This window comes from Oryctolagus cuniculus, chromosome 5 (genome assembly GCF_964237555.1).
Source record: "Oryctolagus cuniculus chromosome 5, mOryCun1.1, whole genome shotgun sequence".
Taxonomy (NCBI): Eukaryota; Metazoa; Chordata; class Mammalia; order Lagomorpha; family Leporidae; genus Oryctolagus; species Oryctolagus cuniculus.
Window position 1 is genome coordinate 88,952,214 of NC_091436.1, and position 15,257 is coordinate 88,967,470.

The window sequence follows — 15,257 nt, forward strand, 5'->3', positions numbered from 1 at the left end:
CTGTGACAAGGTATTTTGATAAAGTAACATCACTAGAAATGAAGGAAACACCAGGGCTGAATGTGTGTCAGTCAAGGATTTATTTATACAGTTGACACTCTCCAACACTGCCCTCTCTAATACCAATATAGAGAGAGGCACAGGGCCGAAACTAACCATCCTACTCAACTGAAGAGGAAATTGGGGCACAGCAAGCTCCAGTGTCTGCTGCTATTGTCTGCTCTCAGACACTCCTTCGGGTTGCCTTTGATCTCACAACTCCTCCAGTCCTGGAGCCTGCAAGTATAAATATCAATAATACAAGAGTAAGATTTCAGCACTGGAAGATCATTTGTTCTGAGCCAAAGAAGAAACTGAAGCCATGGAAGATTGGGTTACCCATCATTATTCAGGGACAGCAGCGGTTCCTGAACACCCTGGCTTCTACAACTCCCAGAAAAAGTGCAAGATGAATAGGTCTGTTCATTGGGCCTTGACACCCTAACACCTTGTGTCTTACTGCAATGGCATTCAGATTAAAAGCCCATGGATAATTACAGACACCGTCGGGGCGTCGTAGCCTCAGTTCTCCTCTCTGGCCTTTTACCCAGTTCCACAGAGGCTTTTTGGGTCAAGGTTGGTTCCCTCCTGCCTGCCTCAGCCCCCGGGCATGGCTGGCATCCAGGACAGCGCGCCGAGGTCGGTGGATGGAGACTAAGAAGCGAGAGACGGAGTGTCCTGGCAGTGGAGTGGCTCCTGCACCTCATGAGTTCTCACATCGCAGAGCCACCCTCGGAGTCAGAGCAGCAGCCCTCTCTGCCTGACCCTGTTTCGCACCCTCTCTCCATGGTCCTGGGGCGCCCGTCCAGGGTAACCTGACCTGACACCCCACATCTGGGTCTCGGGTAATGAGAGCATTCTGTGGACGGCACTAGGGATGCCACACACAGAGACAGGCTGAGGCGGGCAGGGGCCCCGGGAGCCGAGGGCAGCCGTTGGCGCCGGCTCGTGCGGTCGGGCCCCGCCGCCCGCCTCTCTCAAGGCACCGGCGTTTTGGCCAGGGCCTCGTTCTTCCTCCTCCTCCTCACACGCCGCCTCGGCTGATCTGCCATGACTCAGCGCTTCTCGCAGGCTGCCCTGCTGGGGACACCGGCTTCGCGCGGACTCCTCCCGCCGCGTCCACCCCCTCTCGCCACCCACACCCGCCCCCGAGCGCGGGGCCTTTCCCCGCGCGGCCGCCGCCACCACCGCCGCTGCCGCACTCAGCGCCGGCGCCTCAGCAGCATCCGCCGCCTGCACCGCGCGTGCCGCCCAGCGCTCCGGACCGACCCCCGCCGCCGTACCCGCACCCAGCCATGGAGCCCAAAGCCCCTCGCCGCCGCCACACCCACCAGCGCGGCTACCTGCTGACGCGGAACCCCCACCTCAACAAGGTAAATCCCGGGTGCGCCCCGGTAACCTAGCCGCCCCTCTCCTGCAGGGTCAGGCCCCTCACCCGGGGCCTCGCAACATGGCCTCGCCCCTCCGCCCGCCCACCCGAGGACGCTGCCCGGGGAGCCTGGGGGCTGCTAGATCCCTGGTGGGGACAGCACGGAGAGGGGGGACTGTGCCCTCGAGCGTGATGGTGGGGCGGTGCCCGTACCTGTGCCCCTTGGCATCCCGTTTGGGGAACAAGAAAGATGTAACTTGTCCATGATACTTTGGGGCTGCTTTCATCCAAACACAAGAGCGCAGGCAGGCAAGGCGAGGAGTATCAGGACGCGCGTGAACGGAGTGTTTTTGTGAAGGTGGCAGGCAGGCTGTCAGGCCAGCCTCAGCGTGCCACCCACTTACTGGTTCCACTCAGTGTGGCAATCGGGAGGCTGCTGTGCAGCAGAGAAGTGGCCCTGCTGGTCTGGCCTGGATCGCAGCGACCGTGCGCGGTCCAGCGCCTCTCGGTTTCTGGAGCGACACAGGTCAGAGTCTGGGAATGCGCGGTGCGTGGCTACTGCCTGCACACTTGGCACGGCCTGGTGGAGAAGCGGTGTCTTAGACACGGTCCTGGGGTAAAGCCACTTCTTTTTTTAAAAATCTTTTAAAAAAATTGGTCCTCTGAAAGTTAATTTTTTGGAGGCCTGTCCTTTAATAAAGGTGAATTCAATGGGTGTCCTGTTCAGAGACTCTTTTTTTTCCTTCAGATCGCAGTTGTATTTAATTTTTCTTCACTGGTAAAATAATGCAGACATTGGAGATCGTTCCCAAAGGGAACAATCCATCAGACTTGATCATTGTGCTTCTCTAGGTTAAGCAGTCACACTTATTTTACAGCCAGGTTGGTCTCTGGATTGTTCCTTTTGTGCCTTTTGACACACTTGTATTTATTCAGTACACTGAAAACACCATCAGTCAGCACACAGTTCTGTTTAGTTATGTTGGTTGTCTTGTTAGTAGACACCCTTTTTCATTAAGAACTGTCCTCAGGGTTTCTTTTTTTTTTCTCACTAGTCATGTTGGAGGTGATTTTTAATGGCTTAAAGACTTGTGATTTCTTTCATAACTTAACACCTAGTGTGAATTCCTGCTTTATTTATGTGGTAATAGGCAGCTTTTTCAGAACTATGATTATTTAGTACTTGTGGTCACATAGCATGAAATTTTAAAGAGTTCCTACTTATTTTTTTCTTCAAAATAAATTTAATTGCCACTTTGATTTTTTTTTCATCCTCTTTATTCTTCTGTAGGTTGAAGTCTATTTTCAGTAGAGCAAAGGTAAAATACGATATGGTAAAGTCAGTTTGTGACTTTCATGTGTTATCTGCATGCTGTAATTTATAACCAAATTATGGGGTGACAAGAAGGACCACATAGCTTGTATAACCTGTTTGATTTTCCACAAGTCAAGAGCAAGAGTGGCTGTAAAGAGGTAGTAGGTGGAACAGGTATTTTCTAAGCAAGGGTAATTATTCCTATACTGTGTTTATATCAAGGCTATATGATATTAAAATACTTTTGACTACCGTTTACCTGTGAAGATAAATATCTACTTCAGAACAATAGAGTCACAAAGATCTTCTAACACAGGTAGAAAGGTGCAGCATTAGTATGTTAAGAACACATTTTTTAATTTATAATTGAACTTTGTTATCGGCCTTATATCAAACTGGATTGAAAATCTAGTTCTGATTGGGACAGTCATCAGAGTGAACTTTCCTCCTCCTTATCAGTACTGACATTTGTGAGGCACCTCATGGAAACAACAGTTTCCTGATATGTACCACCGAAACCCTAGCTGTGGGATCTGCTAATATGCCATACACACAAGACCTCTAGGCCTTCAAGTTTGCTTAGGCTTTGATTTTATGTGTGTGATGTGTGTGCATGCGTGTGTGTGTGTGAGAGAGATAACTTGGTGCCAGAGAGACACAAATAGATCTTAATTTCCAAGGATAGCCCAGCCTGTGTGGCTGTGTTACATCTTCTTCAGTCATACTAAGAGACCTTCTGCACCATTACCTTTGGATAATTGTAACAATAATGTTTTTCTGGTTTTCTACACATTGTGATAGACTGTCCTGTCTGTAAGTATGAAAGAGATGTCGTCATTGATAAGCATTTTCTTCACATTACCTCTCTGTTATCCAAGTATTCATAGTATATTCTTTCCTATTATGTCTGCCAGGTAGGTTTACTATCTTCTGCAAATTTATCTTACACGTTACCAGATTTAGACTTCCTTTTAAAATATATTTGCTGAGTCTCTTACTTAATTCTTTCCTTTCTGTGTGCTGTTCCTGCAATTAAAACGTCGTTAGTTGATTTAATAATGATCTCTCTAGGGAAGCCTTTTCTAATGATCTTAGTCCTATTATTACTTAATCCCTCTGTTTTTATGTTTTTGTACCATATCATTTTGTATTTACTAAAATGTATATTTTCCTTTTTTTTTTCAAGGGGGAGGGTTTGTGGGTGGGGCCCTCTCCCCCAGGCTGCTGGTCTGGTTCACTCGTGAGCTAAGCAAAAGTGTGGGTGCTCACGGCATAAGCTTGTGGCTGAGTTAGGCCCAGAGGGGCGCATGGGCTGTCCTATGATCCCTGCGTGAGCAGAGCATAGGAGGTCATGCATTCGGTCCTGAGCAGCGCCCAGGCTCCTCACAAGACCCCTGCGGGCTGAGAGGAGGCGGCAGCACAGAGGAGTTCGGGCCCCCTTACGCGTGGAGGCCTGTGGGCAGCAAGCTGACATGTGCCGACAGCCGGGCCTGGCACTCCAGCCTGCCTCTGGAGAGATGTGGGGTTACTTTTCCAAGCCTAAAATGTGTATTTTCTTACTCCTTGATTTTGATTCTTATGGGGGAGGAATCACAATATGTGGTATATATTTTGTACATATGAAGTACATTATTTTGTGCACATTAAATAAATGTTTATTTAATGAGTGTATAAGCCATGCTTTTATTTCTTTTTGTCTTCAAAACATGTACAGCTCTTAAAGCAGGTAGATTTTAAAGTGGTAGTTTACATTACCCTAAGACATTTATCTTTTTTAATGTAGTTTCATGAAAGTAAATTACTGAAGTCTAAGACTCAGTTGACTCCTTATGCCATTACATTGTATAAGGAATATAGGTGAAAAAATTGCAATTTGGTGTAAGCTCGACAGTCTAATGGAATTTTAATTACAGTGCTTGCTGGATGACCTTAGAGAAGGGCTCTTTAGTCATGGTAAGATTAGCAGTAGATGTAACCTAAATTAAAAACTAAAAAACAAACCTAAGAGAAACATTGATAATAATTTGTTTGATTCTAAGCATTACTTTTTGCTTACATTCAAATGTACATCATCCCACAGCAGATTTAATCATGGCAATTGGGGAATTATGTCTACCTCACATTTAGGAGATTCAATTTTTTAAAAAAAGATTTATTTATTTATTTGAAAGGCAGAGTTACAGAGAGGCAGCAGCAGCAGAGAGAGAAAGGTCTTCCATTTGCTGGTTCACTCTCCAAATGGCTACAATGGCTGGAACTGGGAAGATCCAAAGCCAGGAGCCAGGAGCTTCTTCCAGGTCTCCCACGCTGATTCAGGGGTCTTTGGGCCATCCTTTACTGCTTTCCCAGGTCACAGCAGAGAGCTGGATTGGAAGTCAACCAGCTGGGACTAGAACTGGCGTGCATATGGCGTGCCAGCACTGCAGGCGGTAGCTTTACCTATCCATATACCACAGCACTGGCCCCAAGATTCAGTGTTTTTGTGTGAACAATCTACGCTATTTTTGAGATTTATCTTTGCCTGTCTTATATATATCTGTGTGTGTGTGTGTGTATCTAATTTGATAATCAGTGCTTATCATTTTCAAAGATACTTTCTAATTTAGATGAATTATCAGGAATTTTCATGTGACAGATAATAACTCATAATTGGCAAATAAAAGTTTTCATGTGACAATAACAATTCAAAATTAAATTCTACAAACAATAAAATCATGATTATTCTTATTTCCCAATTTATTAAATAACTGTTTCTTGATGTAATGGTAAAAAACACTAATTGACAATTCCTTCATGATTAACTTGTGCTTATATGGTTTCCATATCTTATTTATTTATTTTTAAAGATTTATGTCTTTGTTTGAAAGTCAGAGTTACACAGAAAAGGAGAGGCAGAGAGAGAGAGAAAGAGAGAGAGAGAGAGGTCTTTCATCTGTTGGTTCACTCCCCAATTGGCTGCAACGGCTGGAGCTGTGCTGATGCCAGGAGCCAGGAGCTTCCTCCAGGTCTCTCACGTGGGTGCAGGGGCCCAAGGACTTGGGCTATCTTCTACTGCTTTCCCAGGCCATAGCAGAGAGCAGCCGGGACTCAAATCGATGCCCATATAGGACGCCAACTCTGCAGGCGGTGGCTTTTCCCGCAACGCCACAGCACTGGCCCCTCCATAGCTTTAAATAATAACATGACCTATAAATAAATTCCAAAAGACATCACCTCTCAATGTTTTAGGCAATTTGATCCAGTTTAACTCAGTGATAGTATTTTGTCAAAGTTAATTTTGCTCAACATTATTAACTTTTAAATTAAAAAAATGAACTTCTGGGAAGGGCTTTTGTAACTGCTTTCTAGCAAGTTCAAGACCTGGTTGGGTGTATTGTAGGGAAAAGAGAAACAAGCCTCATGACTGTGCAGGAAAAGTACCTAATACCTCCTCTTTTTCTTCAGTGTAAGCTATCACAGAATGAATCATTCAGAAATTTCACCCACCAGTCTCTGGAGTTGCCTCAGCAATGTGAGAAACTGTTGTATTATTTAGCATGGAATCCTGCTGATTTGAAAGCCATTGTAATGGAGATGTGCTGCCTTATGCCTCCAGACCTGCTGTCTCATTGCTGCAGTTGGAACAACTGTGGTAGGATAGACCATCACAAAAACAAAATGCATGCTGTAATACAAGAAAGATGGGTTTCATTTGGATTCTTGAGACTGGTTATATGTGGAATATAGGCCATGTTGAAGAGAGGGATAGGTTTGAGATTTTTCATGTCTGTATTCTGGTTTTTCCCTAACTTTTGGTCATGTGTGGGAAAGATGATGTAATAGAATGAGCATTATAAAATTGAGCCTAGAAATGAACCCAGGTTTCAATTCCTGCAAATAGCAGATGTAGGATTTTTGATGTAGTTCTTGACTGGCTTCAGATGACTTACTGGCATTTAGTGGATTGTTAATAAATATTTGTTAAATGTAAAAGAACTGTGATAGGTGCAGATTTCTGAATTATAGCTTAATGTATGTAATATGGTATATTTTAAAACAAAGGATTATTATTATCTTAATAAATTTAGAGAATTTTTTTGTTTTTAAAAGTTTATTTGAGATACCAAGAGACAAAGAAAAGAACTCCCATCTGGTAATTCATTTCCCAAATACCTCCAATGACTAGAGCTGGGCTGGGGCCAATGTCAAGGGCCAGGTTTCCACATGGGTAGCAGGAATCAGCTTCCTGGAGCCATCACTGCTGCTTCATGGGTCTGCAATAGCAGGAAGCTAGAGTCAGGAGGCAGATCCAGGAATTGAACCCAGGGACTGTGTGTGATGTGGGACATGGGCATCTTAACTGCTATGCTTGGCGAATTGCCTGCTCCATATTTAGAGAATTTAGAACCTCAATATTTTCTCTCACACTCTGGAGATATATCTCAATCAGTCATCAACTAAACTGTTTTCAGACACTTGAGGCCTTTTAGTTTAAAGAAAAGAAGTAAAATAACATGCTTTTAAGGTTCTGTAGTTTAATTTGGTAATTTGGGAAGTTAATTATTATTATAATAATCTTCTCTAAAATATGTGCTCTAACTATTAGAGCTTCCGTACTAATATCCAGATCCTAAACCTAAAATACTGTGATTTTTTTTAGTATTCAGGTAATTGTTGATGAAGAACATTAGCACAAGTACTTGCATTTCCATACCAGTGTTTATGCTCACACTATGAATATGTCTGGAAATCTGGAGGCCAAAGGAATTCTAAAACTTTATTACAATGTTAGGGGGAGGTTACTTAAACTTTGACTATATTCAAATATGCTTAAGTCATCTATTCAGGCTCCTTGGTATTTTCGAAGTTTTTTTATTATGATACAGTATATATTTACATATATATATGTAGACGTGTATTGCTGTGGGCTAGATATGTTATTCCTATGTTAAAGTCCTAACTCCTAGTACTTCAAAATGTAACTGTTTTGGCGGTAAGTTATTTACATGATGATTAATTTAAAATGAGGTCTTTAGAATGGGCCCTGTTCCAATATGACTGTTCTTACAAGAGTGTTAGGACATGGGCACAGAGGAAAGAACTGTGAAGACCAAGGAAGAAGATGGCCATCTGCAAGTCAAGGAGAGAAGCCTCAGAATCAAACCAACCTGCTGACACCTTGATCTTGGACTTCCAGCCTTTTGTGGTACTGTGTTATAGCAGCCTTAGCAAAATACACTCATAAAACAATACGTTCACATGCTGTCTTTAGTGCACTCTGGTAGTATCTGTTCTATGTCAATCTTAAAATGTTGCTTGGGTGTCGCTCCCCGTCTTCGTGGAGGAACGACACTAAACCCTGCCTAGGCTTCATATCCGAGTCACGGCACCATTATGTCGCTCCCCGTCTTCGTGGAGGAACGACACAGGACCCTGCGTTGTTCTTTTGTCTGCTCGGCCCTCCCCGGGTTTTCTGCTGGTTCTTCCCGGGTTGGCTGCCGTCCCTTCCACCTCCGTGGAAGGGCGGTTCCCCCTGCCACATTCCCCACTTCTGCGGGGGAGCGGCACACCGCCGGCCGGCTCTCTCGGGGGCTGCACAGGTGTTCCTTCAGATAGATGTTCCCTTTAGATGTTCCTGGTGCATGTTGTCTCTCTCCTCCTTTATAGTCCTCTTATGCCAATCCCAACTCGGCTGCCCACACGCCGAGTACGCTGCTCTCCTCCAATCAGGAGCAGGATCAGCTCCTGGAGGTCATCACTCAAGTTGGCAAGAGGCAGCTGCGTAGAAGCTGTTTTCTCCTCTCCCAGCGCCATATTGTGGGAGAGCAGATGCATAGAATAAGTCTTAATTCCAGTAACTTAGTCTAGTCCGGGTTGCTCCCCACACTTGGGATTCACTAATAATCAATAGTTTAAAAAAATTCTGTCTGTTGTGCTTTCACATTCCTAGGAAGATTATTAGAGTAACTTTCTTTTCTGTGTCTTAGTGTTACATAGGGGTTTCTAGTTCACCTTGATTGTACTGGCCCAGACTCTTGTTTTTCTATCTGCATGTCAAATTGAGTTATGTTTTGAATCCATTACCATGAAACTGTGATAATGTTAATGTTCTTACTAAGAGTGGTAGCTTTGTTAGTCAGCAAATCATAAGTATTTACTTATGTGCTTAGAATCAAAATGAAATAGAAACTTGGTTCATGAGCATCCTTTTTTGTGTCTTTAAAACTTTTAGTGATTTAAGATCTTATATTCCATTGTTATATATCACAAATGCACATATAAAGTAGTAATAAGACTGAATTATTATCTAGTATATGAGGATACTTTAAAAAGTTTGTAGAAGAATGGAATTAAGCGATGCTTATTTTGGTGCAAAAATATTTTAAAATCATATCTATGAGAGGTCTTCCAAAAGCTCATGAAATGCGTACTAAGGAAACATGCATGGATTTCAAATTTGTTTTGCATCCAAATAAACTTATGCTTTAATTCCATTTCCTTGAGCTTACTGAAGTACCTTTGTGTTTGTCATATTATTACATATAGATAAAAATAACTCATCTATTAAAATTATTTCAAATTATCTCACAAAACACAAGCAAACTGCACTATTTATAAGAAACGTGGAACAACATGTTACAGAATGGTTAAAAATAAAAATGTGGGAAGATGCAAACAGCAAGAAATCAGGGTTATAAACCTAATGCATACTTCACATGAGAAAGCATTGAAGAAAACAAAGAACTCTTTGTAATGCTGAAAGATAAAATTCTGAATAAAGTTATAAAATTATGAATATGTACCAAATAACATAGACATTACAAAGGATTTTAACTGTTTTCATCACAAAAAATGGTAAGTATGTAAAGTAATGCATATGTTAATTAGCTTGATTTGGCAAGTCCATTGTGTATGCATATTTCAGAACAAAGTATTGTACATTATCAATATATACATTTTTTACTTGTCAATTAAAAATAAATTTAAAAACTTAAAAATACTATATAATGTACAAGGAGAAGTAATAGACACACTAATAGAGAACTGTAACATATGTCCCTAGTACAGGACACATTAAAGGGACAAAAAGCTATTTTCATACAGGAATTCCGTGAATTTCTCAAGAAATTTATATTTTCCAAAATCATAGTTGCTCAATCAGGAAAATGAGGAAAAAATTAGAATCAACCTTTCTGAAATAAAGCTTAATAAATAACATGGAGACATTCATTACTGATTTAGAAGAACCCAGTGATATCAAGGGAAAAAATAAGAGCTGGGAATGCTGACGTGCAGAGTCAGGGGTTATAGTTGACATTTCCTGTACCTTGACAGAAACATGTAGGTAAGAAGCAGTATAGATCTACTCAGTTTTGCTTTTCACCATTGCAAACTTCTGATAATGTCTGTCTTTCAGTATGTGTTAAGACTGTTTACACTTACTGTAATTATTATGTTTGGATTTCTGTCTACTGTTTTATTAGGCCTCTGTTCTCTCTGTTTTTCATTACTTTACTTTTCCTCTCCCACTTGGTTTTATATTATTTGAATGTTTTTATTATTCCATTTAGGCTTATTTATTGCATTTTGATGATATTTGTGTAGTCATTTTCTAGCACTTGCTTTGGTGATTATAATTTTTTTTGGTGATTATAATACCTAACTGTTCACAGTCTGCTTAAAATTAACCATCTTAACACTTTAATTGAAATGGAGAGACTCTATCATAATTTAGGTCTCTTTACTTATCTCTGTTATATGTATTTAAAATTTTTGATGTAATAATTCAATGTTTATAACTTTCAACATACACATTTTAGAAAGGGTAATCTATTATAGTTAGCAAATACTTAGCATTTCTGTCATTCTTCTTTCATTTATGATATTCCAAATTTGCCTCAGTATCATTTCCTTTCCATCTAAAGGATTTGCTTTAGCACTTCTTATGGAGCAGATTTGCTGCAGGCCAATTGTCTTAGTTTTTCTTCCTTTGAGAATGTCTTTATTTCACCTTCATTTCAGAAGGACATTTTCACTGGGTATAGAATTCTGGGTGGACTATTCTTTCCTTCAGCACTTTAAACATGCCATTCATCTTCCTCCTGGCCTCTCATGTTCCCATGAGAGGAAATGTGCCTTGAGATGGAATGAGAAATGTGCATTCATTCAAGTAATTATATATGTGTATTACATCATTGGGTATTTTAATGGCGTTTTCTTTGTTCTTAGTTTTCAGGGGTTTTTAAGTTTATCTTCTTGGGGTTTGCTGAGATTCTTGAGTTTGTAAGTTATATTTGTCATCTGTAATAAGTTTTCAGCCCTTATTCTTCCAAATATTTTTTAAAGATTTATTTATTTATTTGAGAGGTAGAGTTACAGACAGTGAGAGGGAGAGACAGAAAAGTTTTCCATCCTCTGGTTCACTCCCCAAATGGCTGCAACAGCCAGAGCTATGCTGATCTGAAGCCAGGAGCCAGGAGCTTCTTTTGGGTCTTCCACATGAGTTCAGGGGCCCAAAGACTTGGGCCATCTTCTACTGCTTTGCCAGGCCATAGCAGAGAGCTGGATTGGAAGAGGAGCAGTGGTATTAGAACTGGCGCCCATATGTAATGCTGGCACCACAGGCAGAGACTTAACCCACTGCGCCACAACATCCACCCCAAATATTTTTTTCTTTCTTTTCTGCTTCTGAGAATCTGATAATATAAATGTTGGGCTTTTAATTTTCTCTATTGTTTAAATTGGGTAATTTCTTTTAAAATTTTTCTTTTTTTATTTAATAAATATAAATTTTTAAAGTACAACTTTTGGATTATAGGATCTTTTCCCCCCCATAACCTCCCTCCCACCTGCAACCATCCCATCTCCCACGCCCTCTTCCATCCCATTCACATCAAAATTCATTTTTAATTATCTTTATATACAGATGATCAATTTAGTATATACTAAGTAAAGATTTCAACAGTTTGCACCCATACAGAAAGACAAAGTATAAAGTATTGTTTAAGTACTAGTCATACCATTAAATCACATAGTACAACACATTAAGGACAGAGAGAGATCCTACATGGGGAGAAAGTGCACAGTGACTCCTGTTGTTGATTTAACAATTGACACTCTTATTTATGGCATCAGTAATCACCTGAGGCTCTTGTCATGAGTTGCTAAGGCTATGGAAGCCTCTTGAGTTTGCCAACTCAAATCTTATTTAGACAAGGTCATAGTCAAAGTGGAAGTTGTCTCTTCTCCCTTCAGAGAAAGGTACCTCCTTCTTTGATGGCCCGTTCTTTCTGCTGAGATCTCACTCACAGAGATCTTTCATTAGTTTTTTTTTTTTTTTTCCCCCAGAATGTCTTGGCTTTCCATGCCTGAAATACTCTCATGGGCTTTTCAGCTGGACCACATGCCTTAAGGGCTGATTCTGAGGCAGAGTGCTGTTTAGGACATCTGCCATTCTATGGGTCTGCTGTGTATCCCACTTCCCATGTTGGATCGTTCTCTCCTTTTTAATTTTATCAGTTAGTATTACCAGACACTAGTCTTGTTTATGTGATCCCTTGGACTCTTAATCCTGTCATTATGATCAATTATGAACTGAAACTGATCCCTTTGACTAGTGAATGTTATTGGTACATGCCACCTTGATGGGATTGAATTGGAATCCCCTGGCACGTTTCTAACTCTACCATTTGGGGCAAGTCCGATTGAGCTTGTGCCGAACTGTACATCTCCTCCCTCTCTTATTCCCACTCTTATATTTAACAGGGATCACTTTTCAGTTAAATTTAAACACCTAAGAATAATTGTGTGTTAATTAAAGAGTTCAACCAATAGTATTAAGTAGAACAAAAAGAATACTAAAAGGGATAAAGTATTAAATTGTTCCTCAACAGTCAGGGCAAGGGCTGATCATGTCACTGTTTCTCATAGTGTCCATTTCACTTCAACAGTTTTCCTTTTAGGTGCTCGGTTAGTTGTGAAGTGCCCAGCCATTTGTTCAAACATTGTTCTGGAAGTGTCTATAAAGGTGTTCCTGCATTTGGATTGAATAAAGATGATGCGCCTTCCTAATGTGGGTGGGCCTCATCTAATCAGTTGGAGACCTGAATAGAAAAAATAGAAAAAAAAGGGTTGAATAAGAATAAGCCTGACTGCCTTTGATCTGGGACATTTTTTAACCCGTTTTTGAACTTGAACTGAAAGATGAACTCTTCTTGGGTTTTACACCCACTGGCTCTTAGATTGAACTACACCATTGACTCTCCTAGGTCTCCAACTTGCTAATAGAGGATCTTGGGACTTGTCAGCCTCCATTATCATGTGGTTTAATTATAACATTTCTCATATAATCTCTATACAAATATGTGGTTCTGTTTCTCTGGAAAATTCTGACCAATACAGTGAACTTCACAGCCTCCCATATACCACTTGTAAAAGGAGAATAAACATTTCTGAAAACCCTGATATGGGTTTCTTGCTTTAGCAAGAAAGCCATCTTGTGGCGTTTCTGGGAATATCATCCTGAGGTATATGTTCCTTGTGAAACTGAAGCAGAGTTCTTGGAGATGATATTTAACATGCTTTGTGCCAGAGGGACCTTTGGAAATTTGGTGAAGTTTCTGGACTCCTTAAATTATTTTAAATAAATAGTACATATAATGTTACAAAGGAAACCAATTACAACAGAACATAGATAATAAAATGTTAAAAATAAATGTGTATTATTAGATACATTTTTCTTTATTAAAGACATTTATAAAAAATTAAGCATGGGCATTTAAAGAAAAATTTTAATAAGAAGGCTATCAAAACTACATGCCTCTTAATATTATTTAAAAAAACCTTATGGGGTACTTAAAATTAATCAGTATAGATGTAATGATGAATTTAAATGGTATTTCAAGATATATGCCCCAAATGCAATGACATAAAATATTTTTTGTTTTTACTATTACAAAGATACAAGAACTACTTACTAACATTTCTCATGCTTCTTGCCTTAATGGGAGGAAAAACTGAGTTTCACAGAGTTGGTGAGAAAGAGCTGGCACTCTGGCATAGCAGATAAAAACCACCACCTGCAGTGCCTGCATCCCATATGGGTGCCAGTTCAAGTCCCAGTTGCTCTACTTCTTTTTTTTTTTTTTTTTTTTGACAGGCAGAGTTAGACAGAGAGAGAGAGAGAGAGAGAAAGGTCTTCCTTCTGTTGGATCATCCCCAAAATGGCCACTATGGCCGGCGCACTGTGCTGATCTGAAGCCAGGAGCCAGGTGCTTCCTCCTGGTCTCCCAAGCAGGTGTAGGGCCCAAGCACTTGGGCCATCTCCACTGCCTTTCTGGGCCACAGCAGAGAGCTGGCCTGGAAGAGGAGCAACCAGGACAGAACCAGCGCCCCAACCAGGAATAGAACCCGGGGTGCCGGTGCCGCAGGCGGAGGATTAGCCTAGTGATCCACAGCGCCGACCCCAGTTGCTCTACTTCTGATCAGCTCCCTGTTAATGTGTCTGGGAAAGCAGTGGAAGATGGTCCAAATTGTTGGGCCCTGTACCCATGTGAGAGACTTGGATGAAGCTTCTGGCTCCTGGCTTTGGCCTGGCCCAACTCTGGCTGTTGAGGCCATTTGGGAAATAAACCAGCAGATGGAAGACCTCTCTGTCTCTCTGCCTCTGCCTTCCCCTCTTTAAAATAAATTTTTTTGTAAACATTTATTTATTTATTTGAGAGGTAGAGTTACAGAGTGGGGGGGTGGGAGAGAGACAAAGCAGTCTTCCATCCACTAGTTCACTCCCCAGATGGCCAGAGCTGGGCTGATCTGATCTGAAGACAGGAGCTTCCTCTAGGTCTCCACGTGGGTGCAGGGGCCCAAGGATCTAGGCCATCCTCCACCACTTTCTCAGACCATAGTAGGAGAGCTGGATCGGAAGTGGAGCTGCTGGGACTTGAACTGGTGCCCACATGGGATGCTGGCACTGCAGGCGGCAGCCTTATCTGTTATGCCACAGTACAGGCCCCATAAATAAATCTTAAAAAAAAAAAAGTAAGCTGCTGATTTTCAGAGCACTTTTCTTTGAAAAATAAAAAAGAGAAAGAGGACCAAATTCAAGGACTGTTTTAATTGTTCATAATTTTCTTGAGGGTCTGTGATTAGGTCCTTGACCCTTAGACTGAGAGCATCTGACAGGGAGGAAAATTGGTTCTTGACAAAAAGTATTGACTTGGGTCTCTTATAACTGATTTTTAAAGACTTTCTGACAATGCCAGGATGTGAAGAATTCTTGTAGAAGTCAGTAGTTGGTTAATGCTTGCAAATCTAGTGACTTCATTTTTCCAAAAATATATTTATTTCCTTGACAGGTAAAGCTACAGAGAGAGAGAGAGAGAGAGGTCTTCCATCCACTGATTTGCTCTCCAAATAGCTGCAATGGTCAGGGCTGGACCAGGCCAAAGCCGAGTCAGGAGCTTCACGTGGGTCTGTCATGTGGGTAGCATAGGCTCAAGTACATGGGCCACCTTCTGCTGCTTTCCAGCACATTAACAGGGAGCTTGGATTGGAAGT

At 41.4% G+C, this 15,257-nt stretch overlaps 1 protein-coding gene across 1 annotated transcript in view; it reads left to right on the forward strand.

The window, feature by feature from the left end:
• Nucleotides 1-1,186: 1,186 nt before the first annotated feature.
• The window catches only part of ME1 (malic enzyme 1), a 242,233-nt gene continuing 228,162 nt past the window's right edge, over nt 1,187-15,257 (forward strand). The window contains exon 1 of the mRNA XM_002714552.5: nt 1,187-1,412. Within this exon, the coding sequence (XP_002714598.2) occupies nt 1,335-1,412 (78 nt within the window). The 5' untranslated portion in view covers nt 1,187-1,334. The remainder of the gene's footprint in view (nt 1,413-15,257) is intronic.